This window comes from Anarrhichthys ocellatus, unplaced genomic scaffold, assembly GCF_004355925.1.
Source record: "Anarrhichthys ocellatus isolate YVR2014 unplaced genomic scaffold, GSC_Weel_1.0 scaffold5, whole genome shotgun sequence".
In the NCBI taxonomy this organism is placed as follows: domain Eukaryota; kingdom Metazoa; phylum Chordata; class Actinopteri; order Perciformes; family Anarhichadidae; genus Anarrhichthys; species Anarrhichthys ocellatus.
In genome coordinates this window covers 11,949,097-11,975,625 of record NW_022280035.1, presented here as the reverse complement: position 1 = coordinate 11,975,625, position 26,529 = coordinate 11,949,097, and the positions used below count along the sequence as shown (strand labels likewise).

At 43.3% G+C, this 26,529-nt stretch overlaps 5 protein-coding genes and 1 long non-coding RNA gene across 8 annotated transcripts; 1 reads left to right on the top strand and 5 right to left on the bottom strand.

Moving 5' to 3' along the window:
• Nucleotides 1-828: 828 nt before the first annotated feature.
• On the top strand, nt 829-8,800 carry inavaa (innate immunity activator a). Its single transcript, XM_031845512.1, has 10 exons — nt 829-882; nt 4,870-4,966; nt 5,402-5,535; nt 5,668-5,790; nt 5,883-6,117; nt 6,212-6,265; nt 6,435-6,639; nt 6,807-6,953; nt 7,045-7,717; nt 8,136-8,800. The coding sequence occupies exons 2-10, from the start codon at nt 4,903-4,905 to the stop codon at nt 8,226-8,228; spliced, it is 1,728 nt and encodes a 575-aa protein (XP_031701372.1). The 5' UTR covers nt 829-882; nt 4,870-4,902; the 3' UTR covers nt 8,229-8,800.
• A 768-nt stretch (nt 8,801-9,568) lies between these two features.
• Nucleotides 9,569-10,238, bottom strand: LOC116381958 (uncharacterized). The gene is made up of 3 exons (XR_004212695.1): nt 10,156-10,238; nt 9,924-10,066; nt 9,569-9,839 (listed from the first exon to the last, which is right to left on the bottom strand). It is a non-coding gene; the product is annotated as an uncharacterized LOC116381958 (long non-coding RNA).
• Nucleotides 10,239-10,406: 168 nt separating this feature from the next.
• Nucleotides 10,407-12,257, bottom strand: LOC116382634 (lymphoid-restricted membrane protein). Its single transcript, XM_031845843.1, has 7 exons — nt 12,246-12,257; nt 12,086-12,149; nt 11,933-12,005; nt 11,797-11,824; nt 11,215-11,355; nt 10,986-11,117; nt 10,407-10,562 (listed from the first exon to the last, which is right to left on the bottom strand). Exons 1-7 carry the CDS (start codon nt 12,255-12,257, stop codon nt 10,407-10,409), a joined length of 606 nt encoding a protein of 201 aa, XP_031701703.1.
• Nucleotides 12,258-13,396: 1,139 nt separating this feature from the next.
• Nucleotides 13,397-15,666, bottom strand: rpl10a (ribosomal protein L10a). The gene is made up of 6 exons (XM_031845173.1): nt 15,610-15,666; nt 15,128-15,199; nt 14,966-15,046; nt 14,153-14,301; nt 13,877-14,049; nt 13,397-13,613 (listed from the first exon to the last, which is right to left on the bottom strand). The coding sequence occupies exons 1-6, from the start codon at nt 15,612-15,614 to the stop codon at nt 13,443-13,445; spliced, it is 651 nt and encodes a 216-aa protein (XP_031701033.1). The 5' UTR covers nt 15,615-15,666; the 3' UTR covers nt 13,397-13,442.
• A 991-nt stretch (nt 15,667-16,657) lies between these two features.
• fance (FA complementation group E) lies at nt 16,658-20,836 on the bottom strand. Of its 2 annotated transcripts, none has more exons than XM_031845450.1 (9): nt 20,582-20,836; nt 19,661-20,246; nt 19,427-19,471; nt 18,758-18,901; nt 18,557-18,680; nt 18,290-18,365; nt 18,114-18,180; nt 17,885-18,010; nt 16,658-17,797 (listed from the first exon to the last, which is right to left on the bottom strand). In XM_031845450.1, the coding sequence occupies exons 1-9, from the start codon at nt 20,779-20,781 to the stop codon at nt 17,693-17,695; spliced, it is 1,473 nt and encodes a 490-aa protein (XP_031701310.1). In that variant the 5' UTR covers nt 20,782-20,836; the 3' UTR covers nt 16,658-17,692. The 2 variants fall into 2 exon arrangements, with proteins under 2 accessions (XP_031701310.1, XP_031701311.1); XM_031845451.1 differs by lacking the exon at nt 20,582-20,836 and adding an exon at nt 19,293-19,349 and having other exon boundaries at nt 19,661-20,569.
• A 222-nt stretch (nt 20,837-21,058) lies between these two features.
• On the bottom strand, nt 21,059-26,523 carry mkrn4 (makorin, ring finger protein, 4). Of its 2 annotated transcripts, none has more exons than XM_031845073.1 (8): nt 24,620-26,523; nt 23,661-23,783; nt 23,316-23,516; nt 23,157-23,245; nt 22,805-23,055; nt 22,602-22,709; nt 21,981-22,080; nt 21,059-21,885 (listed from the first exon to the last, which is right to left on the bottom strand). In XM_031845073.1, the coding sequence occupies exons 1-8, from the start codon at nt 24,633-24,635 to the stop codon at nt 21,739-21,741; spliced, it is 1,035 nt and encodes a 344-aa protein (XP_031700933.1). In that variant the 5' UTR covers nt 24,636-26,523; the 3' UTR covers nt 21,059-21,738. The 2 variants fall into 2 exon arrangements, with proteins under 2 accessions (XP_031700933.1, XP_031700932.1); XM_031845072.1 differs by having other exon boundaries at nt 21,060-21,885; nt 23,316-23,557.
• Nucleotides 26,524-26,529: the final 6 nt, after the last annotated feature.

Sequence of the window (26,529 nt, the reverse complement as noted above, 5' to 3'; positions counted from 1 at the left end):
TCTTGACTCACAATAGAACTGTGAAATCTTAATCTGCAAATAAACTACATACAGTGGTTGTCAAATACATTTTAAAAAGTACATTTACCTCTGAAATGTATAGTGGAGTTGGCTATAAGAGTAGCATCAAATAGATAGTGTATACAATTTTAACTCAAACACAGTATTAGAGCAATATATGCCTATGCACATGATACAATAGAGAATAAGCAAAATAAATAAACGCCAAATCATCCCATAATTCATAAACTATCTCCAAAGGCCAGTAGGCCAAATACAGCTTAGTAGAGAGTCAGAGATCAAAAGTACACCCTAGGTTTCTTGGATGGATGTGTGGCTCATCACCACACTTTGCTCGTTTTTTCACCATCATGGCTGAGGGAAGGAGTGAGCGTGGTCTTGTTCACCACTACTCACCAGCTGTCCTGGGTTTTATCACAACTTGTCTCTCCCTCCGGCCATTCTTCTTTTGTGGCTCTTTTCAAATTAAAAGCCTCCTCAGTGCGTCGCGTGCTGTGTAAATACGCGGAGCGTGTCTGGAGTGTCAGCAGCGTCGGACCAAACCATTTACAAATAATCCGGTGAGATCACCGGCACCACTAAATATACTTCTCCCGGTTTAAAACTTACTTTAGTGAAAACAAATAATTTTTGAGCAGGTATAGAAGGTAACGAATACATTGAAGTTAATACAAGATCTAAATTCGTTGGCAAATAAATACGTTTACGTTACAAATTAAGCTCCCCCCCCCTTCCCCGAGACAGTGGAGTCGTCTGAAACAGATGTCCCAAGCGTTGCTTTCGCATCTGACCAGAGAAAGTCTGAACACCTCCTGCTGTCTCAGAGAGGATGCTGTAGAGGAGCAGATATTACTCCACAAGGTGAGTACACAAGGCTTTCTATCGGTCAGCAACATACTATGTGAAGGGAAAGCACCGGACAGGGAAGGAGCAGCAACATGAGTTCAGCCAGTGTTAAATTGGATGAAGTGTGTGAGAGGGGATGATGCTATAGATCGGTCGACTTTAGAGAACCGCTGTCTTCACTGTAAACTGTGCTATTTCTTTAAAACATCTCCTTAATATAAGTGCTCACTCGTCTTCAGTGTTGTAAAGTAAGTCACGTTATGCACATGTACTCAAGTTATGTACTTAACTACAATCATGAGGTACTTGTTATTTTCATTTTTTTTTTTTTTTCTGCTACTTTCTACTTTTACACAACTTCAAAACAAAAGGACATATTGTACTTTTTTACTTCACTACATTTATTGTACGGCTATAGTTACCAGTCATTTGGGCTACAAAATGTAATTTTACATGCAAAACTTACAGAAATGTATAAAAGATGTATTTAATTTTGAGACTGTGATTATTTGATTGACAGTACTTCTGTACTTTTATTTAAGCTAAATTTAACACACGGGATTTGAAATTGAATATTTTCATAATGTGGTATTACTGGTATTGCCACATTTGCCTTGTAAAGTAATGTGAGGATCCGAAAAGCATCTGAGTACTTCTTCAACCACTGCTGCTCATTAAAAATATACTTTGTGTTAAAAAAGTATTCATATGCAGAGAGTTAAATCCCCTCAGAATTGCAACTATCAGACGAAGTAATTATGAATAATGATTTATTTTTTTTAAACAGCTACTATCTGTTTTGCCTCTAAGCTCCGTATTGTGGCATGAATAGGAACAGGTTGCTTTCACTGATAAACAACTCTTTAGGATTTATGTGGGGCAGCAGCCGAATAAACACCATCTCCGTCAGTCCACGTGTTGACAGGCGAGCTGTGCTACTGTGGTGCTAAAGACAACACCTCTGTGTTGTCATGCCCCTGCAGTCCCCCGGTTCTTTTGTAAACGATGCGTACTTGTGGGTGAAAAGCTGTAACCACATCCTGCCAGGAGCCCGAGATGACCGTCAGGGTCCATTCAGAGGCCTCAGAAATGATGACTCAGGGGGACAAGGTGTCGTGAACCTCGGTCAGCCCTTCGGCCTCTGGAGAACAATGGAGCATCTCCTCTGTATTTATGCTGTCGTTTGGCTGTGACAGAGCTGGTGTGTCTGGCCAGCATATGGCCTCCAGTGACTGAGCGCAGGCCGATATGGTGCTTATTACCCCTGCATTGTCTCTGCTGGAGAACTAAGACCTGTGCACTACTTAACAATGTTGATCTGACAAAGGATATAGGCTGACAGTGTTTGAGTCTTTGATGTGGCCTCTTGACTGCTTTTTGCTGCAGTCTGTGGAGTTTCCACACTCAGCACTGCTTCTTAAGACAAAGATCTGACTTCAGTGACGTGCTTTGTAATACAACACTTATTTTTTTCTTTCTTTTTTTTACTCCTGCCGCTCCCCCACATTGATGCACTTTTTCTTCCAGCAGCCGATATTGTGTGCAGAGTGGATCCATTCTGCTGAATGGATTTTGGCTTTTCACCCGACTCTGAAAAAAAGGCATGCTGTAAGGTCGTTTGGTTTCTTCCATAGTATCAGCATTCAGTGGAGAGTCTTAATTACAGGGTTTGAACAGGCCTCGGTCTGGTTTCAGGCATCCCTCACTGTTTCCTCGGCGAGGCTGGTTCCCATTGGTAATTCCAGGGCCGACCACAGTGGTAATGAGCGCGGCGGCGGTGGTGGCGGCATTCCAGGAGATCGCAGCTCCAAAGGCTCATGGGAAAGGAAAGGGTGGTGGGGGAAGTCTGGGAGACAGTGAATGCACATCATGATCTCTTGCCATAAACACCCACTTCCGTAGATGTTACGCTGTCACGGTCCGGTGAGCAGCGAGGATGGGTGGGATGATCAGCTCCCATTCCCGAACAAGTTCCGAGATAGTCTCCGCTAGCGGTGATCACATGCACCACAATTAAGATGTTATGACTACATCAATCAAGCCGGGTGGAGACTGTGCTATCAGCGTCTATCCCGCCAGGAAATTAACTGCTGTTCCTGTTTCACTCAATCAAGAAAAGCATTGTTTTTTTTGGCTCTCCAGTAGGATTTCAACACTCCCACGGCTTCCGGGTCTTTATGAAAGCTGTGACAAATGGCATCAACGTCTTGGCAATAAGCTGCAACTTCTAGTGAGATCTGCTGTTTTACCCAAACTCACCCACCCACTCACTCAGCCGAGCCCTCCGACCACAGCCTCTTGTGAAAGTCTTCAGAGTTATTGGGTGTAAGTGGGTAAATCCCACATTACCCTGCCTGTCTCTGATTACCCGGCTGGATTCCTGTTGACGTCTTTTAGTTTGAGATCACTGCAGCACGGAGCCATGTGTCTGAGAGTACAGCGGGCCTTCGACCTTACACAGTTAAAAAAAAAACTCAGCACTGTTCCTTTCCCCCACCTCTCACTGCAGCCTTGTCTCAATATAGGCCCAACAACGCCGCTCAGCCCTGAAGCAGAGCTGTCAGCAGATATTGTGCCCACAGCAGATTATTAAGGCCGGTGGGTGCATACAGGGCCTTTGTTGCAGTGTTGTTTTACTGACTCGAGCTGCCTGCGCCTCATTGTACTATATGGCTGCTCATTGCTGCGTCAGTTCACATGAGTTGTGGTGGTGAATGGGTCAGGCCAATAGGATACACAATAATATCCTGTCTCTCTCAGTGTCCGGCTGGTCCCCACAGGAACAGGCCTGATACAAATCTCAAAACACAGAGGACGAGACGGGAGTTGAGGATTATACACGGCCGCCTTACAATCACAGCCATTCACTTGGTGTCTGTTTTCATGTCACCTTTATTGCTCTCTAAAAACACAGAATTGACTTATCAGCTTTGTTTGCATGATGTTAATAGAGATACTGCTCTGGGAGTCAAGTTCATGAAGTATAACTTTATAAACATGTGGCATTGAAGCAATAAGCGAGGCTAATAATCATGTTAGTGCCTGTAATGCTCCGCTGGCCTTCTGCAGGAGAAGTCTAGGGTGGTGGCAGGCATGTGAGCTCCAGAATAAATTCATTGACCTAAAAAACTGAGAGAATAAGGGCAGCAAGCTTTCTCTCTCTCGCCACGGAGGCGATTTCACCAAAACAGCCGCACACATAGACCCACTAGCCGTGTTTTTAAAAGCCTCGACTCATCCCTAAAATGTTTATTTCCAATTTGTTGTTGTCATTGTTGTCCTCTTCCTTCTGTCGTTCCTCTCCATGTCTCGTGTTTTTTCGTTCACCGTCAGTCAGACGTTTGGTGCACAGCAACAATGGAGCCGAGCGGGCCATAAACCCAAATTGTTTGTTTGTGAAAGTGTGTTGGTGAAATGTTGCACAGGAGTCAGCAGGGACCTTGTGATCTGATGCTGCGTAGACAAGCCCAGCATTGAGACATTCTTCCACTTCAAAGCCCCCCCCCAGAGGGCTTTCTGGACACTGGTTGAATAGGAGCCGGGGGAGGGGGGGTGTGTGGAGGGGAACAGGTGCAGTCCATGAGTGGGGTAATTCCTGCTGCCATCTGCTTTCTTTTTCGGGGTCCGGGCTCTTTAAACGCCCTCTGACACGCCTCATGGCGACACGCTCCCCTAGCCAGCCACACGGTGCCCCGTCACCATGGCTCCCCGATTCGGATTAACCCCTGCACATGTGCCGAGTCAAGCATGGGGGTCTGCCTCTTTTGTGAGGGAGCATGGGAGGGAGAAAGAGGTGGAGGAGGAGGGAGGAGGGAGGAGATGGAGAGCTGCATGGATAAGTGTGTGAAAGGACACTCGCCAGTCACTCACTTTTGTTAAGTAAAGCAGCAGCAGGGAGCATGAGTGAAGCCATGGGGTAGAAACACAACAGCGGAGTCTGTATTCTTATAAGGGATCCAGCTCACTTTTACTGACTTGGGTCATATCTGCTTATTTCAACAGGTACTTTGGAAAAGTGAAGTGCACACAGTCGAGATGACAGCAATCGAGAGTAAAGAGGAGATCAGCGACACTGACAGCGGGATTATCGTCCACTCCGGTAAGAACATCTGATTTCCACGTATGTCATCTTGTAGCTTCGGGCTGCATGATGATAGCAAGCTAAAGAAAAAGTTGCATGTCACATTGTTGTACTTATTTTTATATTTCAACAACTAATTCTTCCCTCAGCTATAGGATTCAAAAACATTTAAGTGGAAACTGTGAATGATTAAAACGGTCTAATGGTCACAGTTTGCAATCATTTAGTTTGCAGATGCGAAAGCAGATGTTAATTTTGATTAACTTTATCATCGCAAAGGGAATTCAATTCACAGTATAGGCCCATTCCATGTATGTGTGTTAAAAATGTAATGCCAGATAGGATGAAAGAATTTCTGGGTCATCCAATCGGAAAATGATGTACATTATCTCCAGTAAAAATAGTGAATATTTATCTCTATGCCTGATCTGATCTTCTGTGTGTTCACTGCAGGCCCAGACAGCCCCACGTCGCCGGGGAAGGACTCGACCACACACACCAGAGCCCTGAAGCTGAAGCACCAGTCTCTGGAGGAGCGTCTGGAGCTCTGCCTGCTGGAGCTCAGGACGCTCTGTATCAGGGAGGCCGTGAGTAATGTCTAGATTACAATACTGCACATACTACCAATCTATTACTTAGGGACTTTGTAATAGCTCTGAATGAGTTGGTAAAATTGCATAATGCGTGTAAGGGTCACAGATTGATTTTTTTATCCACAGGAGCTGACTGGTAAACTGCCCTCAGACTATCCTCTGATGCCCGATGAGAAGCTTCCTCTGGTCAGAAGGAGGATTGGAGCTTCCTTCAAGCTCGACGAAGGTCTGATCCATGTGGATAAACAGGTATGGGCCTCAATCAGCGTTCACTATTTTTGTGGAAAGGAGATTACAATTCATCAGCTCAAACTAAACGTCAGAATGTGTGCTTATCGTAGGATTCAGAGCTCCAAGTGCTGGAAACGGACTTGGCTCTTCAGCGGCAGATTTACGAGGCGGCCCGCAAACTCTCCCTGGAGGGGAAGCTCAGCAAACCACAGAAGAAGAGCCGGCTGCAGCAGTGCAAGAGGGAGGAGAAGAAGGTGAAGGATCTGCAGGAGGCCGTGTTCCAGCACAGGATCAAGAGCGAGTGCAACACACCGCGCATCAGCAGCTCAAACAAGCAAAACAGAGGTGAGTGACGCTGCTGCCCTCTTCAGGCCAAACGTCATGAACACATTCAGTGGCTGCGATGGACACTTTTAAAATGTTCCCTCTCTGCATGCAGATCTGTGCATGTCTGACGACAGTTCCCTGTCTGATGTGGTGGCCCTGGATGATGGTGAGCGGAGAGTTCATTCGTACATATTATATTTTGAGGATTATCATCACTCTCTGATAGACATGCTTAGATTAAAACATACAAAAGAAGTATGAAATAGAAGGATGTATGAGATATTTTGGAGCAGCATGATACCGACTGTTTTGATGTTCTCTGTGATCATCCACAGATGTGGGCCCTCTCTCTCCTCCTGTGTTGGGCACTTCCTATTCAGACCCCCTCCAGCTGTCAGCCACGACCCTGCAGTCGTCAAGTCAGCTGAGTGTGGAGTATGAGCGCTCTCCCATCCAGAACTCTCCGTGGAAAGAGTCCAGTCTGGATCAGCCTTACCAGAGGGCCACAAACCCTCAGTCTGTTTGTAGCAGCAGGTCCAGGTACGAGTCTGACGTGTATTAACTACCCATTGAGCACACAACTGCTGTCCTAACATGACTATAAGAGAGAAAATGAAATGAAAAATGGGAGCTTAGTGTCAACGTTCATATCTCACAGGATGCATTGCACATCTCACATCATCGTCTCCGTTTTTTGTTGTGTGCAGTAGTCCAGCAGGAACCCAGATGTCAGCAGAGAGCATCATTCCTCTGTCTCAGTTTATAAAGAAAACGGCGCTGCATCTGAACAACTCCACCAGCGCCCCCTCCACCCCAGAGCTGCACGTACGCCGACAGGGCTCCCAATCCTTCAGGTACACAGAGAAGTCCGATTAGTACACTAACGCACAAAGAGCACAACAACATGCCCACTGTAATTTAACAATTCCACATATGTCTCCTCAGACTTCCCAAAAGTAAGCCACCTGCTGACACGGAGAACAACCGAGAGCGAGCCAGGCTGCCCCAGCGACGCTTACTGGCTGACTTCATGGTGCGTTCTTCAGAGTACACTCCCTTGCGCCCTTACCAGTCCAGCTCGGAGGACAGCAGCTCGGAGCACTCGTCCTCCTCCTACATTAGCTCTCCTGGCGGGGACGCACCCACTGAGATCCCAAAGCTCTGCCCGCCGCCTTACGGATTCCACTTTGGAGCACAGAAGAAAGGGCTCTCCAGCTTCACCAAGAACACCAACCAGACTCAGTCCGGCCCCGGGTACGTCAGACCAAATGTGGAAGATGGCCCCCTCTCCCCTCAAGACCTGGACATGGGAAAGTGCTTCCTGTCTTCTCCTCCTGTGGCACACAGCCCTCAGCAAAGACAGTGGCAGGGCGGGGCCTCATCCACGAGGACAATCCCGAAGCCCCCTCCGCCTTACACCAGGGTGGTGCGAACGCCCTCGCTGAACGAGTACCCGAACCACGCCATCAGGCTGATGCCCAGGGACATTGTGTCGGAGGAGTTGAAGTCATGGCATCTGAGGAATCAGCTGCAGAAGTTACGGCCAGGCTGCGAGGATCAGCAGAGCTCCCTGAGTGTCAAGAGCCCCACTTCTCCTCATCTGCCTCCATTTAAACAGGTCAGTACTGATCATGTTACAACAGTAAAATAGGAGTAACACAAGACTGATTCTTTTCTTAACAAATTGATTGATTGTTTGGTCAATAAAACATCAGAAATCAATGAAAAATGTCCACCACAACTTCCACGAGTCAAATGTAACATCTTCCAATGTCTTGGTTTGTCTGACCGACAGTCCAAAACCCCAAAATATTGAGTTTGCAATAAGATTAAGACATGAAAAACAACAAATCCTCACATTTAAGAGGCTGGAAACATCATATTTCTTGACATTTTTTGCTTAAAAAACGACTGAAATTGATTAATCGATTTTTAAAATAGTTGCTGAATTATGTTCTTTTGATCAACTAATCAGATTTAAAATATATGTATATTTCAGAATGTGTGAGCTGAACACTGATTCCATGTTTTCACAGGGTTCGGGTAATGTGATTCTCCAGAGAGCTGCAGACGGGACTCCACTTCAGTGGTTCATTGCGGAGGATGCTGAAATCGTGAGCCAGGTGTAACTAGGACCTCTACTCCTCCGCAGGAGGTTCAGCACGATGTGTGTTATCCCTCTCTATTTATTTCTGTATTTATTACGGTTGTGGGCTCTCTGTGAGATTGTATTTTGACTTGATGCTGGAAACGTAGACCTATTGGGACTCCGCTGAGCACATTTCTCTCTTTTAATTTAAAACATAATATAAGGTGGTATGCCAGTTGTATTTATTTTAAATTGCTTTCTAATAGATGCTTCTAAAAGTTCTGAGGTGAATTAAGGTTCAGACCAAACCGATTTAAAACACAGATGCTGAAATTATTTTTGTGTCTGGCACACATTTTGCACATGAAATTCATCTACAGTAGTTTACGAAAAAAGTATCCCCATTCCTAATATAATGTTTTATGTTGTACTATATTTATCTTTTAATGAGGGTTTCCCCCTGGCAACATGAAGACGTATTACTAAAATGTTATATAGTTAAAATTTAACATCTAGCCATGAAGTGAAGTGAGCTGAATCTTAACGTTTGCTGTTAACTCTTTAATTAATCACGGATGCCTTTGAGGAATGTTTTTACTTCAGTGTGGTGTTTTCTGACTAACTAAGTGATTGTATCAGTTTTGATATGTTTTGTATATTTATAATAAAAAATACAGCTGAACGTGAAGTTTGTGGCTTTGTTTTCTAGAAGCTAAAAGAACACATTGAACAAACAAAAGACTCATGAACAGTTTAATATTCAAAGACTGATACAGACATTTCAGCTGGTCTACACACTGGATGTTTACAATCCAGTTACAGACTATAGACTGTTGGTACATTCTGATGGTACATTCACGGCTCAGGCGCTTCATCGTGAGGCTTCCACAAGAAGCAAGTCAGCGTTACGACGCACAAAAGCACAAACAGGTACATGCAGAGCAGCGCCCAGCGACAGCGGTACAACCAGTGAGCCAGAGGACGATGTCGCCACAAGGATCCACACCTGAGGAGAGCAGTCGGTCAGTGTCCACCGGAAAGAATCACCACAAGTCGTCTTCTGAAACACATGTCGACTTACGTGCTCACAGAAAGCCGTCGGTAGATCTTTGTCGTCTTTTTATCCTTGTCTGCTTTTTTCTTTGATAACGCAGCTTTGCCCTTGTGTCTCTGACGCGAAGTATCCAGAGGGGAACTGCAACAAAGACAGGTACGTTACAGTTCTCCCAAATACAGTGTCAATGCAATGTTACAAAGGGAGGATGGAATAATAACAAAAACTATATTCTATACTGGTGTTAAATGTGTAAAGTGTCTTTTAGTCGCAGTTCACAGCAGTAAAAGAGCAGGTGTTACTACAGACATTAATGATGGCTGTTAATTAAGGCCATGAATTACAGCATCGTCAAAAAAAAGAGCAAGCTTTAATCAAACAAACATCCAGAGCTTCAGCAGGGTTGATGTTTACTGCAGGTATTAGTATTGTGTGGCGTTTCTGCTATTTTGTTCGTGACCAGTGAGTCCATACTTTTTGTCGCGTAACTTTCTGGTGGCCTGTTGTTTAGATGGGAGACACTCGGGGCTGAGGACCGGAGGTGGAAGAAGCTCAGCAGCTGGAGCTTCTGACAGAGTTTCATCTGGATCCAGCGGCCTGAAGAACACATGGAAAAGGGAAATCAGGAGGTGACACACATTTGCTGATCACTTGGTTCCAGATACAAAGTCTCTAGCTGACCTGTCATCCGCAGGGAGGCTGTAATCCATGGTCATGGCAGAGCAGCTGGACTTCAAGGGGGGAGACGTGCAGGTGAGGAAGGAATCCTTGCTGAAGGACCTTTCGGGAAGAGCTCTTTTCTTCACGTCTCGCTTTATCTTCTCCTGTAGAGACAAAGACGAAGACGCTCGGCTCGTTTGGGTTTCTGGATGATAACAATTGTAAAGAAAGTTCGCTAAAGAAACCTCCTTACCTGGATTTGGTTGGGAATTAGCGATATGCTGAGTCTGCGACGAACGCTGCTCTGAAAGATCACAAGTAAAAGGCAGATTGAAGTCATGACAAGGAAAGTGTTCCCATATCAGATGGGACAATATGCCGCACATCGGCATACCTGCTGAGAGTTTTTCTTTCTGCTGTCACTTTCCTCTGGATCTAGAACGAGAAATTCAGTCAGATATTGCACATGACGACAGAGCAAGACGAACAGCACGAGACAGAGCATCAGAGACCTGGCGACGCTCTGGGGTCGGTGCTCGAGTTCTGCTGCTGGATCGTCTTCTTGGCCTCCTCCAGCTCTGCCACGTTTCTGTCATGGTGTCTCCTCAGGTTCTCCACATGAGCCACCATGAGCTCCACCGCTCGACTCACTCGAGCCTCCTATCAAAGACACAAAATATCATACAAAACCAACACACCTGTTGTTGATCGCTTTCATGTCCGTACATGCATTATAATGTGTGACAGATCAATATTAACAAACTGTAATGCATAGATAGAGAGATTGTGTTGCTGTGTATGCAAACAGTGTACAAAAAGTGCACAAACTTTAACTTTGATTGTTGCTTATTTCGTGAATAATATGAAATGTTATAGATTTAATCTTTTATGGGTGATTCTTCCCTCTGAAACTGTTTTATTTGAAGGATTTCTTGAGGCTTAAAGTGGTGAAAGTATTCAGTTTTTAGAAATGTCTCTAATCATTTTGTGACCCCCCCTCACAGTTATTCTAGGGCCCTTTTTTGGCGCCCCGACCCACAGGTCGTAAACCACGTTCCTAAGTGTTACTGAGCCATCCAGTACCTGGTGCACAGCGCCGAGCACCTCCGCCGTGTTGGAGATTCGTTCCACGGTCCCACCGAGGACGTCCAGAGACAGCTCCAGCCTCTGCAGGATCTTACTGCGCTTACTGTCCAGACACAGGTCCTTCAGTGTCTGAAATCACACACACACACACACACACACGTGTACACCTGCTCTATGGTAGCGTCATCAAAGCGTATCTCACATCATCATCAGCCATTTACTGCACCTCCAGCGTCTCCCTGCCTCTGGTCAGCTCCAGCTGGATGTTGTCCTCGGCCAGGTTGCGGGCGTGCTCCTCCGCCTGCAGCCTCTGCTTCAGGGTGTACTGATCACAGCGGGAGGCCACGGCGATCTGAGAGAAGGCCGCCTGGGAGCAACAACATTCATCTTACATTTCAGATGGAAAATGAATACGTTTTTATCTGCTGCTTGGATATTTAGCACAAAATCAAGAAGTATATTCTTTAAAATCCACATACAGACAAGATGACAACTAAAACTTAAATTTAAAGGATCACAAGTGTTCAAGTCCGTCTCCTGTTCATACAGGCGTTTAAAAGACAAACATTTGAATACATATTTGCATAGGACTGTAGGTTTCGTCTCTCATCATCGCTCACATTGACAGAGCTTTAGGAAGAGATCTTTTAATGGGAATAATGATTATAACAAGCAGAACCTGTTCATTTAAAAGCAACTAACAAACATGCACACATGTAATATATGAAGTACATCAAAATACACATGTAGGCTAATTCAAAAGAGGAAAAAACAGCATGTAGTGTGTGGTATATCATGGGGACCTTACCTCCAAATCTTTCTCTGACAGCTCCACACTGTCAGAAACAAAGACAAGTGACAGTGTGACGGAAAGTCAGATGAACTCGTGTTATTAAAGGTCTACTATGACAGGCTGTGTGGCAGATAAACATCACACTGGTCACCTGTCGAGGCCGACACGCTCTATGATGGACAGCTCGTTCCAGCTTGTGATTGGCAGCTCCTCTTGACTGGTTTCTGTTGAGACACAACCCAGTTTAAATGTACAGCCATGATACTGGTTCCTGGACTTTGTGCGAACATTTTAAAGCCGTTACCTTCGTCAGCGTCCTCATTGTCCCGCATGGTGGACGGGCTGTAGATGTTTGTCTCTGCATCAGGCTGAAATTAGTTCAGAAACATTTCCTCTATTATGAAAGATACAATCATCCCATTTAAAGCCGTAACCAGGTAGGACAGCTGGTAGATTTGACTCACCTGAGCGGTCATCACTACATCAACTTCTGTCTTCTCAAGAATAATCCAATTGTCTTCCTCGGGTTGAAAACAGATTAAATCATTCAAATCCTCTTCACAGTCAGCTCTGGATTTCTCATTGATGCTGGAAACACAAATATATTCGTGGAAGTTCCCGTCCGTGTTTTGTTAATTTCTCCTGCACTGAGAATAGATAATCCTATTAGGAGATTCACAGTCAAACCAGAGCAGGAAGACCGCCCAAGAGGCTCATGGGTAGCCTTGGTTGTACCGGTTGCTGTGTTTTTATCTTTGGTAAATAAAGGCTGGTGTTGACCCAAGTGATGAACCAATTATCACTCTCACTGCCCTGTGAAGGAAATATTTGAGTCCCAACTATAAACTTCACTGAATCCAAACACTTCAAAGGGATTATTCAACTGTTCTTAAGTTGATTGGATGCATGGACCCTTACTGTACACAACATTTAACAGTGGCATACAAGCCCCAACTGTTGTTTTTTTACTATTAGTTTATTTAAAAATGCTGTTTTATGCAAGTCATAAAATATATTCATCATGCACCTTTTCATGAGTCTGCACATATTCATTATAATGGCCCACAAATAACAGTCTGGCTGCTGAAGAGCCCCACTGATAAGATCAGCTGATTCACAACAGCAGCAGTTACTTTTTCTCCCACAAATTAGATAATCATTTTATATCTTTAATCACTGACTATTAGTTTGAGGGATAATTCTGTTTACAGCATAGAGGAAACTCAACATGGTTGACCTTCACATTACCATCTAGCGACGGGCCGAGAGGCTTAGTAGCGACATCCAAAAAAATGTGTAAAAGTAAATGCCCCTTGGAAAATGATTCGTCAGCAATTTAAATATATTTGAGTAGACGTGACAGGTTTTTCTCCCCTGTACATTGATATACACTGCTAAGATCAATGAACACAATCACTACTTTAGTGTTAAAACATTACGGCTACAATCACCTTTAATTTTAAACCATTGAGAAAAGAACTAAAACAGCTTCTTTGTTTTGTCCCTATATAAGCTCATTCAATACATGTTAAATATAAAGGAGGCCTTACATTGAGAATAGACACCTAGTAGTTCATAGGCGTCCGTGATGTTTACAAACAAAGTCTCAGAACAGTGAACTTGGAGCATCTCCACATGTTTATTGATAGAAAAGCGGTCCTTTAGTAGAGGCGTTGGGGTTTGCCCATGGTGCTCTTGACGTAGAGGGCACGCACGTTCTGCCAGTTCTTCTTCAGCAGAGACACGAGGAAGTTGACGGCAAGGTGGATGTTGTACACAAGCTCATCCTCCGTCATCTTCACGTGTCCTACAGCCACAGCCAGACACAGAACCTACAGGATAGAGTGAAGATTAATACATTGTTCAGTCACCCAACAACCAATTTCTTAAGTATAACATCAACGTTCAGAACAGAACAGTAAAATAAGTCGGGATGCACCAATCCAACCGTTTCAGTCCGGATAAAGAGAGCTGGGCTTTGATTATCGGCAGATACGGAGTACCGATCCACTACCTGTTTGTGATTCATGAGCTGTATATGCATGTGTGGGAGTGACGCGATCATTTTTTTGTTTTTGAGTATTGCTGAGCTTACCTTCTTCATCTGGAACTTGATGGTGGATTTGACCTCATCCACCTTGGTGTTCAGGTTCTCATTGTGGGTGAGCAGGGAGGGGAACTTGCCAGCCTTGTTCAGCCCAGGACCCAGGATACGAGGGATCTGCTTGATCAGAGACTCAGAGGCCAGGAAGGCATCGTACTTTTTGGCTAGAGAGGGAGTGAGAAACACCAACGTTAAAAAAAAATAACCTGCAGGACTTCAATCATCACAAATCAGGCGTTGTTGCGAGTGAGAAGGCTAACTTCGTACCGAGCTTCTTGACCATCTTCTTGTTCTTGTTGAGCTTCTTGAGAGCCTCGATGTCCATGTGCGGCAGCTCAGCGACTTTGGCTTCGTCACAGTGCTGCTGGTCTCCCAGGACGCACACGGAGAACTTGGGCCGGGGGAGACTCTTCAGCCTGCAGATTTACAAAGCAGGTAAGAGACGCTGCTCACAACCCCACACCAAGCACAAGGGCATCAGTTGGAAGTAAGGCAGGGTACGGTTCAGACTGCACAGTCCGCATTACGGTGGTTTAAATGAAAACTCACACGTGCTCTTCTCTAATGCATACATCACGCCATACAGGCCAATTCATTTTAAGTCATCGCTCTGGTTTACAAGCTTCTTTTATCCCAATTAATCTTTGGGATGAAAAAAGTTCTCTTGTCTAAAAAACAAATACTCTGCCATCCTCAAATGACATCTCCCTCATTTTACTACGTAATAGAAGAAATCTTACCCATACCACCATTGTGGCCGGTGTCCAGCTGACCTCTTTGTAATAATTGGTCGGCTTGAGGACATGAACTTAGCAGCTCAGCCACTCAAAGCCTCCCCTCATGTTTTAAGACCCAGGGTAGGGGTCCGTCTGCTTCACCTCCAACCAGCAAGGCTGGGTCGGCTCAGTCAGACTACCCAGAGTACTTCTCCATGTCTGCCCCTGGCCTGTCTGGACTTTTGGCTTTCACTTTTAAAAAGATTTCAGCAACCAATAGCCATATTTACAGGCTGTTTGTATCCTCAGACAGGGCTGGAAGCACACAGGGAAAAGGTCGGGTGAAACAGGAAAAGGGTCGAACCTGACGGTGCCGGAGAAACGCTTGTCCTTCTGGGGATCATAGTTTTTCAAGCTGATCTGCAGCTCCACAGACTCCGTAAACCTAAAAAAAGACAACGTTAAACATCGTCGGCCATTAACGCCATTTATCTCAAGGCACAAGAGGTTTAACACATGGACTCACTTCCTTGACTTGGTCAGAGAGCCCTGCAGGACCTCCTTCACGGCTTCATACAACGTATCCCTGGAGACCTTACTGTAAGAAAAATATCAGAAAAGATATCGAGGCAGATATTAGCGGAACACCTCCATAGACCCAGTTACTTCCGTTGATCTATGGCGGCAACAAAATCACAAAATAGGTGAAAAGTTGAAAGATATTCTCATAAATATGTTCTGGGAGAGTCAATATATACATCCGATGCATGATTGTTTTCTAAAACACATCCTAAACGTGTGGATGACGGAGGATTGCATCGGGTGACCTAACGTTATCGCGGCAGCTTAGCCGGTTCCGTACGTTACATTTAGCTTCACCCAATTCTGAATAAATGTACTAAATAACACATACGATAACAATACGTAAGACTTAAACGAGTATTGCAGCTCGGTTTAAATGTGGAAACAGCTTATTATTTGACATTTATTAGTTAAACTGAGTCTAACCTCATTTTTGCGGCTCGTCCCTCACGACTCACTACGTTGAAAAGGAAGTTCAGAGGGAAGTTACGCAAGATAAAGGCGCCATTGTGTGCACGTCATCAAAAAGCGGCGAAGAAGTTTTTTTCCCGCAGCTTTATTGGCAAAATTCAATACATTTATTAAATGGATTATATATGTTCCAGTTTGTTTTAATTAATTATAAGAGTTGCAGTAAATACATCGTAGTATAGATATAATTTAAAAAATAGTAACTCAATTGTACAACAAAAAACTAAATTTAGGTAAAAAAGAAGAATAAGAAAAACGAAAATCCTCAGGGTCTACTAATTTGAAATATCTAAATAACATAGTTTTAGCCAATTCCTTACTTTCGAGTTTCAAGTTTTCAATATTAGGATAGTGAGATACTTATATTGATTACTTTTATTAATCAAGTTCGGTATGTAAGTTGTATCTGCAGAGAAATTAGAATTGTTAAAAGTGAGAGATACATCAATCTTTGCCATGAGTATGATATATTTTTCTTTCTTTTATTAGTTCACCTAAAAAAACCCTAAAAAATAGCCTAGCATGAAAACAATCTAAGACATGTTCATTAGTTTCCCCTTTAAAAAGAATGACTTTGTATAATATCTAACTGTTGTTTGTTATATCTGTAATCCTTTCTTTAATACATATTTGCTCTGTGAATAATATTACATCAAAATGATGCCGATGTGTGCTGTGCTCAACAAAATAAATTGACAAAAAGGAGATAACTTTTCATAAGACACCTTTCATGCAGGTGGCGTAATTCAAAGTGCTTTACAATAAAGTGAAGAAACAAGTGAATAAATAAAGAAAGGCAAACAAATACAAATGTGCAAAAAAACAAGCAATCAAAAGAACAAAAAACAGGCAGCAAATAGCAAGAACAGGCATGCTAAAAACAAAACATAAAAGATGAGAATAAAACAAAATAAAAGTCAAACTTTAAAAAAAGGCAATGTTGAATAAATGCATTCTACAATTGTCGTTTAGAGATGTTCACAACTTAAATCCTTGGGTCGGTAATTCCATGGTAAAGAGTTAAAAAAGGCAGAGCTAGTGATTTTATTTGTGATAGTTTGTATTTTAAAAGATCTAAGAGGATGCAAATGATTATAAAACAAAGAATTAGTAATGTAGGCGCTTCCCAAACCACAGGGATCCTCGTAAACAAACATAAGAATGTTAAAATCAATCCAATAGGACACTGGGAGCCAGTGAAGGTTCAAACTGGTGCAATGCGCTCTTTCTTGTTCAAACCTGGCAGCTGAATTCAGAATTAATAGCTTTTCAATAGATTGTTTTTGAATATCTGTGAAGTGAGCATTACAGCAGTCTAATCTACTTGAAATATAAGCATGAAAAGGAATGGGAAGAATCTTGGGGTCCCTTTTTGCAATACCTGGACTCAATTTGACTGCTTTGGCAGTTTACTCCCATTTCTTTTGTGTCTTTGGCACGTGGTTAAGATTAACTTTTCTCAGTTACTTGAATTCCCCCCCGTTGTGTGTGTATGTTTAAGTTTGGTTGTGGGCATTGATTTTCATGGGATTCATTTATTTAAAAAAAATGTTAATACAAAAAAGACAAATAAACACATGAACAAGTTAGAAAGTAAAACTAGAAATACCTCAAAATAAAAACACTTAATTTCAAGGTAGAGTCCTGTATTAAAAATCCTACAGAAGCAAACCAGTTTACTTCAAGTACTAAAATTAAAAGTATTCATGCAGCAGAATAGCCTTCAACAGTGTTGTATTATTACATAATACAGATGCCTTAACATACAACCAGGAGATTAGTGTTGAAGATGGTCGAGGTGAAGATAATTCTAATCACAGCATAATATATAATACTGCATCTTATTTTACAAGATCACATTTTGTAAGTCAAATCTGAATCTAGAGGCAAACCAGTCACTGTTGCGCTCAAAAAATGTGATATTTTTCTGTGTCAACCTGGTGGAATGAGGTGCGTCACTTTCAAGTAAATATTGCCAAGAGATGGACAAGAACGTATTCAAACAGTTTTATTAACGTGCATTACGACGGAAGAAAATTCACGCGGGTGTGATTCTTTTCAAAGCAGCTTGCAGAGACTTTTTCAGGAAGGTCTCATTTACCATCAGGCAACCTTGCAGGGAGTGTTTGTGAGCAGCCGTCACCTGGAGAAACATTGATACACAGAAAGGTTACAAACACCATTTCATCCACTGCTCTGCCATTATGCATGACATCATGTACAAACTTACATGACGGTTATATTTGGTGAGGACCGTTAGCATCATTTTTGCAAACTTCACAGACTTGGTGAACTGAGGACCCTGGCTGAGGAGCTGTTCGCTGAACTGTGTGAACAGTTCTTCACTGAAGTCAGGCTGAAGAAACGAAAGAGAAAAACAGGCAACTCAATAACAATGAATATTAGGACTACATGGCCTTGCAGCACTTTCACCATTAATAAACAACCGTTCATCTTACCTTAGAGTCCAGCACGCTGTGGATAACGGAGAGCACAGCCTCACCCCAAGATATTTTGAATGTCATTCTGGGGGGGTAAAAAGACTGCATAAACACTCAATAACCATAAGTCTGTTCTTGTGTTGTGCTTCTTTGACTTGTTACTGCTGTAAAAACAGTTACATGTTTTATCTTACTGAAGCACCAGCAGTCTGTAATGGGAATCCAGACAGCCTTCTATCAGTCTGTTCAGCAGCTCAGCCTGCGAGTTCCCTGAAAACAAAGCAAAGTTCAAAACAGAGGATCAGTTGATGTTCGGGCCAAGAGGTGAGGAACAAGGTCATACCTTCAAAGCATCTGTTCTGTTTCTACTTCAACCAGGACACTGAATCCATGCCAGCTGCTCTGCAACTTACCGACTCTGAGCCCCCTGCAACAGGCAATGCTAACAACCCTTTCCTCACCCATGTTCTTTTCCTCTAGAACTGGTCCGATCAGAGCGTGGCACGCTGGTCTGGGATAGCGGCTACACAGCGACGTCACTGCAGTGACTAAACATCTGGAGGCCGGTTCCGACAGGGAGAGGACCTGCGGTAAAAATGACATCCCGTCAGTCTCAAAACGCAGCAGCACAGTTTCCATACTTTGCATATCCAGTGATGGACCTTCTGCAGCAGGAGGCTCCTGATGAGTGTTGCTGCCGTGCTGTAGCTGAAGTCAAGAGCAGGAGTCAAAATACTGCTGCACAGGTTAGGCAGAGTTTGCTCCGGCAAGTCAGGAAAACTCAGCATGCTGCAGAACACCTCCACCTAAACAGGAGAGGGTGAGATGTGAAATTAGACCTTTCACCGCTTATCAGCAAGCAAAAGATCGTGTTGAGTGTCGCTGTAAAGCACAACAAGCTAAAGTCACCAGTGGAACAAACGCTGTTAGTTTATAGTCCATTTCTTATATTCCAGATGCTACACATTCAGAGACGTCTGTACAATGTAATACCAACTACCGTTGTGAAACTTATGTTCAATTATTAGTCGACTCAATCACAATTTCTGAGCCTTTATTGGTGTTGTGTGTCAGTGCATTAAAAGATGTACCCAATAATTTGTCTCATCACCTTTATAGTTCAGTTTACAATACAGACGCATTAATGCAGGAGTTAAACATTGACAAAAAGTCTGCTAAAGAACTTTGAGGACATACTTGGCCGGGGTCACAGTCGTTTAATACTTTGAACACCTCCATTGAGATCTGGTCCCACTGCAAAACAGACAATTATTATAGGAAAAGTAAATGTCACTCTCAGGCTGTGATGGCTAGAAGAAAGATATTCTTACCTCTGTCTGATTTTCCAGTAATTCTTTTATTTGAAGAACAGAGACCTAAAAAAAAGAAAAAGGTTTTTGTACTTCTACTAAAACTGTGACCTGGGTGAGTACACTTGATTTGATCACTTGGAAAGGTGTTATCAGGAGGGCCTCCTATCATTTAATTGAATAAAGAATGTAAATGATGTACATTTCGGTGAAGACTGGACAGATGACGCCTGCTGATAGAAGTATGGTCTCTACCTTTATATGTTCAGGCAGAGCGTCACATGGACCGTCTGGTGCTGGCTGCAGTTCTTCACCAAGCGTTTCTGCTCGAGCAGCACTTTCCGACCTTCCCGATGTCTCCTCTTTTGTGCTCCATTCATCAACATCGCAACATTCACCACCAGAGACATCCATCTTCATCCTTTTACTCCGCTGTCCCGTTTCCTCACAATCTGAGTCCAGAGTGACAAAGCGGCCCTTTCTTTTCCATTGTGTCCTCAGCACTGATGAACCAGACGCATTTTGAGAATCAGATTCTACCGTTGGACCGCTGAGGCAGGCGGCCCATCCTCCGGTCTCACCAAAACCAACCAAACGCTGGGACAGCTCCTCGAGTCTCTGGCTGCACAGTGGAGTGTACAGAGGGGGGTCGTCGTGGGTCCCAGTGGCTCTCTCCAGCTGTCTAACCAGAGCGATGACCCAGGGGCTCGGACGAGGGTCCTGGGTGAGGCATTCAAGGAGACGACGCACAGCGGGCCGAGGAAGAACCGAGTGGACCAGATAGACGAAGGAGAGCAGGTTGTGTTTAAATAATGCTGGGAACAGGCATACCAGGGGTTCACTAGAACAGGTGAGGGGGAAAGAATTGGTGTGAGGCATAGGGATGTGACGTAATACGGTAGATGTGCACCATTTCTCTTAGGTTGCCACTTATGAGGATCCAAGCACGACTTCTCAAACTAATTTATTTACTTGTTCCCAGTGCATACAGGCTCACAGTGGTAGGACACAAGTACTAATTCTAATAATGTAGTGGAATTATATTTTGACATTTGCGTGCTATGACAAGTGAAAATGTCTGCAGAGAGAAACGCACTTGTTAGCAGTTTCTATCCCCTCTTTTACTTCCGAACAGACGTTACACGTATTTGACAGAAGCCTGGTGCGGTTACTCACACAGTTAGCGGCTGGTCTTCAGTCTGGGGACACGTTACTTCGTCTTGGCATAGCGTTTCCATGAAGGGACACAGGGACATGTCCGGGTTGACACGCTGCTGCCTGTGGAAGACGTCCAGAGCTCTGAGAGCACCGGAGGTTCCACACAGAAGCGACCGAACCAGCAGCTTAGACTGCCCGTCAAACCGACTCACAAACATACTGCCGGGTGAACTTTTACACAGCGCCCGCACTGCCAAGCAGCCACCCCGCCGGTTCTGTTGACATGTCTTCTTCGCGAGTGTCATGTCACGAAGTTTGTGCTCCGACTTCCACCTAGTGGTGAAACTCAGAAGCAACAGGTTCCAGCCTCTCAAACGCAAATCTCACCCATTTATACCTGCAAAACGTAAATTTAAAAAAAAAATAAAAAAAGCACGACAAACCTTTTCAGTGAGAAAACTTGTGAAGCAATTTTTTATTTTCTGTGTACAAGTACAGCTTGTTTAAAAATAAATAAAAACTTACATTTCATATTCTTGCCAAATCTAAGGGGAAAAAAAAAAGGGTCACATGACTCGAGTTATCAGTAGGGGACATTAGCAAGAAGGGGTACAGCATATATTTTTATCTAGACAATTAAAACTACAATCCACACTTTAAAAATATCAAAATGGTGCAAATTGCTAGGAGAGAAGTTAGAATAGAGCACTCCTATTAATTTGAGGTCATGGGAAAATTAACAATTTGCAACATGTTGGAAGCACTATGGCCACAGGACATAAATAAATCCAAACTAGCAGGCCACAATATCATTAGACGCATCACATCTGGGACGCTCACATCTATTACAGGGGCAAATAACCATGTGCCACAGAGAGCCAAGAGTACACCTACTCATTACCTAACAAACTGTAGCAGGTGATTTCACAAGTTAGTTCCTCTCTGGTTGTGCTTACTGCTAGTCAGTAAAATCACCTGCTGCAGTGCGACTGTAATTAAAAACTAACACAGGGCCCTCAATGGGGCAGGGTTGTCATCCTGAATCTTGATCAGTTCTCAAGAGAAGATTTCAATACTGACAGATGGGTCAAAACACAGCCATGTATTCTTCAGGGGGCAATTGAATAACTAAGACCCCATTCAGTGGTTTCAGGCACTGAAGAGATTGAAAAGGCTCAGAAACCATACTCTTCAGATAGGTAAAAAGGAAAGCCGTCGTCTTCATCATCATCACCACCAGCGTTGTGGTCCCTGAGAACGGTCATGGCTACGAAAAGATTAATTAAATCTACACCATCGTAGTCTTCATCTTCTGTGTAATACTGTTGAGCAAGAAATAAATGTAAAAGAGTAAACGCATAGCTCGCCCATACCAGTGGTGGTGAGAACTGGATAACAGAACAGGGATTATATTTACTGGAAATGACCCGTGAGGAGCATGTTTGTCATGCCGATAAAGGCACTCCGTCTTGAAGGGACAGCATCTGTAGCGGGTGTAGTAATTGCATCTTTTCTTACTAGAGTCATGAGACAAGACCAAACAGGAAGGAGTTTTAGTTGCATGTGGGCATTTCTCAAAACAACAAACTGCAAGATCAGCATTGGCTAGAACTTCAAATACTAAAAAGGCAAAACTGCATGGAAAAAGGCAAGTTGGCTTAACATATTTAATATTGCAGTCCCATTTTGTAATCATTACCAATGTAGGACCTTCAGTGCGCACACATGCATATATACATTAAATAGGCAGTTCTACCGTGACAATACATTTGAATCCAATCAGGGTGAGTCTTACAGGCCCCCGAGAAATGCGTCACATCTCTCTACTTTTGAAGCATTTCCTGTTAAAACATGTTAAGACAGATCATCACGTTGCTTTACACCTCAAGAAGGATCGCTTCCCGTTATGGATAGTGAGAAAGGTGTCTGGCTTCAGATGAGAAGTTCAGCTGGAGGGGCATGTCCAGTATGAAGAACAGGTTAGACCTTCGGCCCAGCTGTAGTGTTTAGTGCTGCTATCAAAATATTCACAACATACCTGAATTTCTCTTTGAAGGCAGCAATTAGGCTTTCCTTTGCTTGTCCTTCAACCCAGTGTTTGTTTGGCACATAAAAGGCAGATCTCACTCGACACTGTGGGCAGCTCCTTGGGAATCATCATTGAAACACTGATGTCAAGTCAAATCCTTTACACGCATTGTCAGATGCATTTAAATATTCAAATATTTGACTTGAACCTACTTTACCACATCCGGCCCGAGGTCTTTCGTTTTCCTCCAGGTCATGATGCATTGTAAACAGAAGGAGTGACTGCAGTTGGGCAAGATTCCAAAAACATGGTTTCTTGGATCCGTCTTTTCATACACCTTGTCCATGCAGATGCCACAGGTCACATTTTGACTCCGGAGGAAGGCGTCCATTTCCTCCATATTCCCTCGGGTACTAAAGGCCGCAGCAGCTGCACCGTCCTCTATTGTCTCATTGGAAGTCTCCTGGACACAGAAACTTTAAAGTCAGCAACAGCCTCCTGGGTTCAATTTTGGCTTGATTCACCAACATGCCCTGTATAACGAACACTTATAATCAAGCAAACCTGCTCATTTCTTCCTTCACGTGCACATGCTTGAGCAGCTTCTGAACTCTGGACCGATTCCCCAGAGGCAGTGAGAGGAGTGTTGGTATCTGTAAAGAAAAGCATAAGTATGGAGAAATGCTAACCAAAGGCAGCATCATCCATGAAGACATTCAATACCTTGTGATTGTTCCTCAGCAATATCTGCTGCCAGGAGCCCAGTGTTGTGCGGAGGATTTGAGATATTAACCACTAACTGTGGTCCGTTGTACGCCGGCCTGGACAGCACGTCCGCCTGCAGGAGAGCAGGCTCTGACCCTCTTCTGTCAGGTGGAGTGTAAGCCACACTAGAGGAAACCGTAGGCACTGAACCTCTTCTACCTGCAACAGTTGCTACAACTTCAGGTAGGACATGGAGATACCTAGCGGTGGGAAATATTCAAGAGCTAAGGTAATCCGTGTGCATGACATATACTCTCGTTTAACTACATACAACCGAGGGATGTGGGGATAAAAAGAGCGTACCTGCAGCGTTCACCATACCAGCATCCACCTTTCTGAAAGTACCTGCATATTTGTGGTATAGCTGGCCATTCATGTCGGTAACTACATCTTGGACCCAATCTGCAAGAGCCATTGATGAAACGCCTGTGATGAAAAGGGAAGAGAGTGAACTTCAGCCATGTAACGTTAGCGTCAAAAGCAGCATGTTTCTTACATGGCTGAGGCAATGGACATCATTCATTATTCAGAGTGTGAGGCTAGGACAGCCTCACCTGTGTCAACACCTGAGACCTCTGCTTTCTGGCCCCGAGTCGGTCAAGTCACAGAGCTGAGACGTTGACTTTAAAGTCTTCATTTTGTGTGAAATCCTCTTATTCTCCGGTCAGTAACACATATTTAGAAGCAGTTACATAAAGCATAACATTACATGAAAATAAGCATGTAACGTTAACTAATTAGGACTAGGAATTGGAAATAGAAATACAGAACCGTGAACGTTAACCCGACCGTTTGACTTAACGTTACATACACAAGTTACCGTTAATTTAGTAAGTTATGTCCAGAGTTTCATTTAATCACGATTTTAATGTTAAATGTGCGCGATAGATTAAGTTAAGCACGGGGTTGCAATAACTGATACGAACTTAGTGTTATTGTAAGTGTCAGCAACGCTCACCTGCTTTCTTTACACCTGTTCACCCATGTTTATTTTCAAATGACTCTCCACACCAACACTCTCAAAACAACCACTAAAAAGTACACTTTTCTTGTTTTATTAACAAAATTGAAATCGGGAAAAGTCACTTTTTCACCAGTCCTTCTACTGCAGCACAGCGCTTAAAAGTAGCTCAGCTTGTCGTTAGAACTCATGGACAATTATCTTAGTAACGTTTCTCAAGATCAGAGACGGAGCGACTACTACAGAGCAACCCGTTATTTGTGCACTTTCATTGACGATCATACAACCAGCCTCCGCTTACCTACAGATGCTTGCATTACGGACCAAGTCCATCCTCCGTGTGTTTCGATCACCCTCCATCTCTCTCTATCTAAATAGTCATCAGCCGGCTCCTCGTACCAATCAACGTAGCAACGAACCAATAGAAACGAGACGTTGACGTGACGTATCCCAAATTCCCATTTGCGTGTGAACGAGCCCAAAGTTTAATTAGTGATGTAATCATACCAGGCACGTGCATCCGACATAACTCTGTCTCTCTATAAAAAAAATAAGTAGAACATCAGCGTGATTTCTAATAAGTTTATAAGTGAGATGTAACTAAACTAGATCTGCAGATATTTTACATGCGACTATAAGGACGAAATTATTTCAAGTCTTATTTTGTGAACAAATATGTCAATCCCAATCACTCAGACAGGCATTGAGGTAGCTTACATCAACTTTTTTGGTGTACTTTCTCGCTTTATCCATCCACACCCTTTGCTATGTTGGATCACCAGCACATCAGCCAATAATATCAAATTTGTTTGCCACGTGTATCAATAGCAGGAATTAAGGCAACAATACAAAAAAAAAAAGAAAAAGTCAGCGATCAGATGAAACAGTGGAATGATGTCACAGATCACACATTAGAGGTAGATAGGGATCAAGACAGATTAAGAGCACAAGAGGAGATTTCTGAAGGAGGACCGTGTGCACCAGTGCTGACATGCTGAAGTCCATTCAGAGTCAAAACGGTGGGACGTCCTGCAGAATAGGAGGGGAAGAAAAACAGTTGGAAACGTGCGATTGTTGGCTCCAGTATTGTAAGGCTGTTACACTTTGTGGCTCTCCTAACAAGTCAGACTGCACACAAAAAGGAAGGTGATCTAGGACTGTGGTTATATCTTGTGTGAATACATGAGACGCTGGATGCTGATTTCTTATCATAGATTTTCCCAATAATGACAAGTGTGGTACAGTATGGTGGTTTTAGGTAAATCCCGCGCAAGTGTGAAATCCAAATTCCTTATCAAGGAAACGTTTGTTGGTATGCTCGACAATATATTTGGTGCAACCTAAACTAAACAGGCAAGCATGTAACATGAAAAAAACACATGTACTTATTAATACATAAAACAAGATGATTCATGTTTTGCCCTTACAAATATGATTCAACAATTACAAATAATTGGTAACAATTACACAGACTACCCTTAAAATGCTAAACCTTAAAATGGCAAATTCATGATCATTTGCATGTTAAAAAAACAGAAAGAAAAAACAGAACATGCGGTCCCTTGAACTTCAATGGGTTATGAGTTTATAGTGTCAGTTTAGAGACTAAATCTATGCAGCATAGTCCATTAGTTACCACTTGGGTAGATGGCTTTAGGACAAAACCTTTATGACTTGGATCTCTGCATTTATTGAAAAATGAAACGGTATTGCACAGTCAGCTGCTTTGAGAGAGCTCTACACTGCTGGAGCCAGCCCAGTTTGTGTTCTATCAACCAAATGGCAAAGTAGCGGTCATTGATGACAGTTATGATGATGATGATGATGATGATGATGATGATGTAAACAAAAAAACAAATTTGTGCACGTTCAGCTTTACCAAAAGTCTTGAGAACAATCACTCTATCAAAGACAGTGGCATCAAAATAAACTTTACGGCTCTTCTCTAGTTCTACTATGCCATTGGTGTCAGAACCCGAAAGTCTTTCCCTTCACAAACAGAGAGCCGAGGGGAGTGAGGCGGAACTCTCTAGAAACTGCTCTGGGGTCAGCTTTGCTATTAGAATGTAACAGGAGCAGCCTCGGTGAGAAAACAAAATCCCTCTCTCTCTGTTAAGTGACCGTTGTGGGAAACTTTCAGCAAATGATTCCAGATGCTCATCTTACACACACACACACACACACACACACACACACACACACACACACACA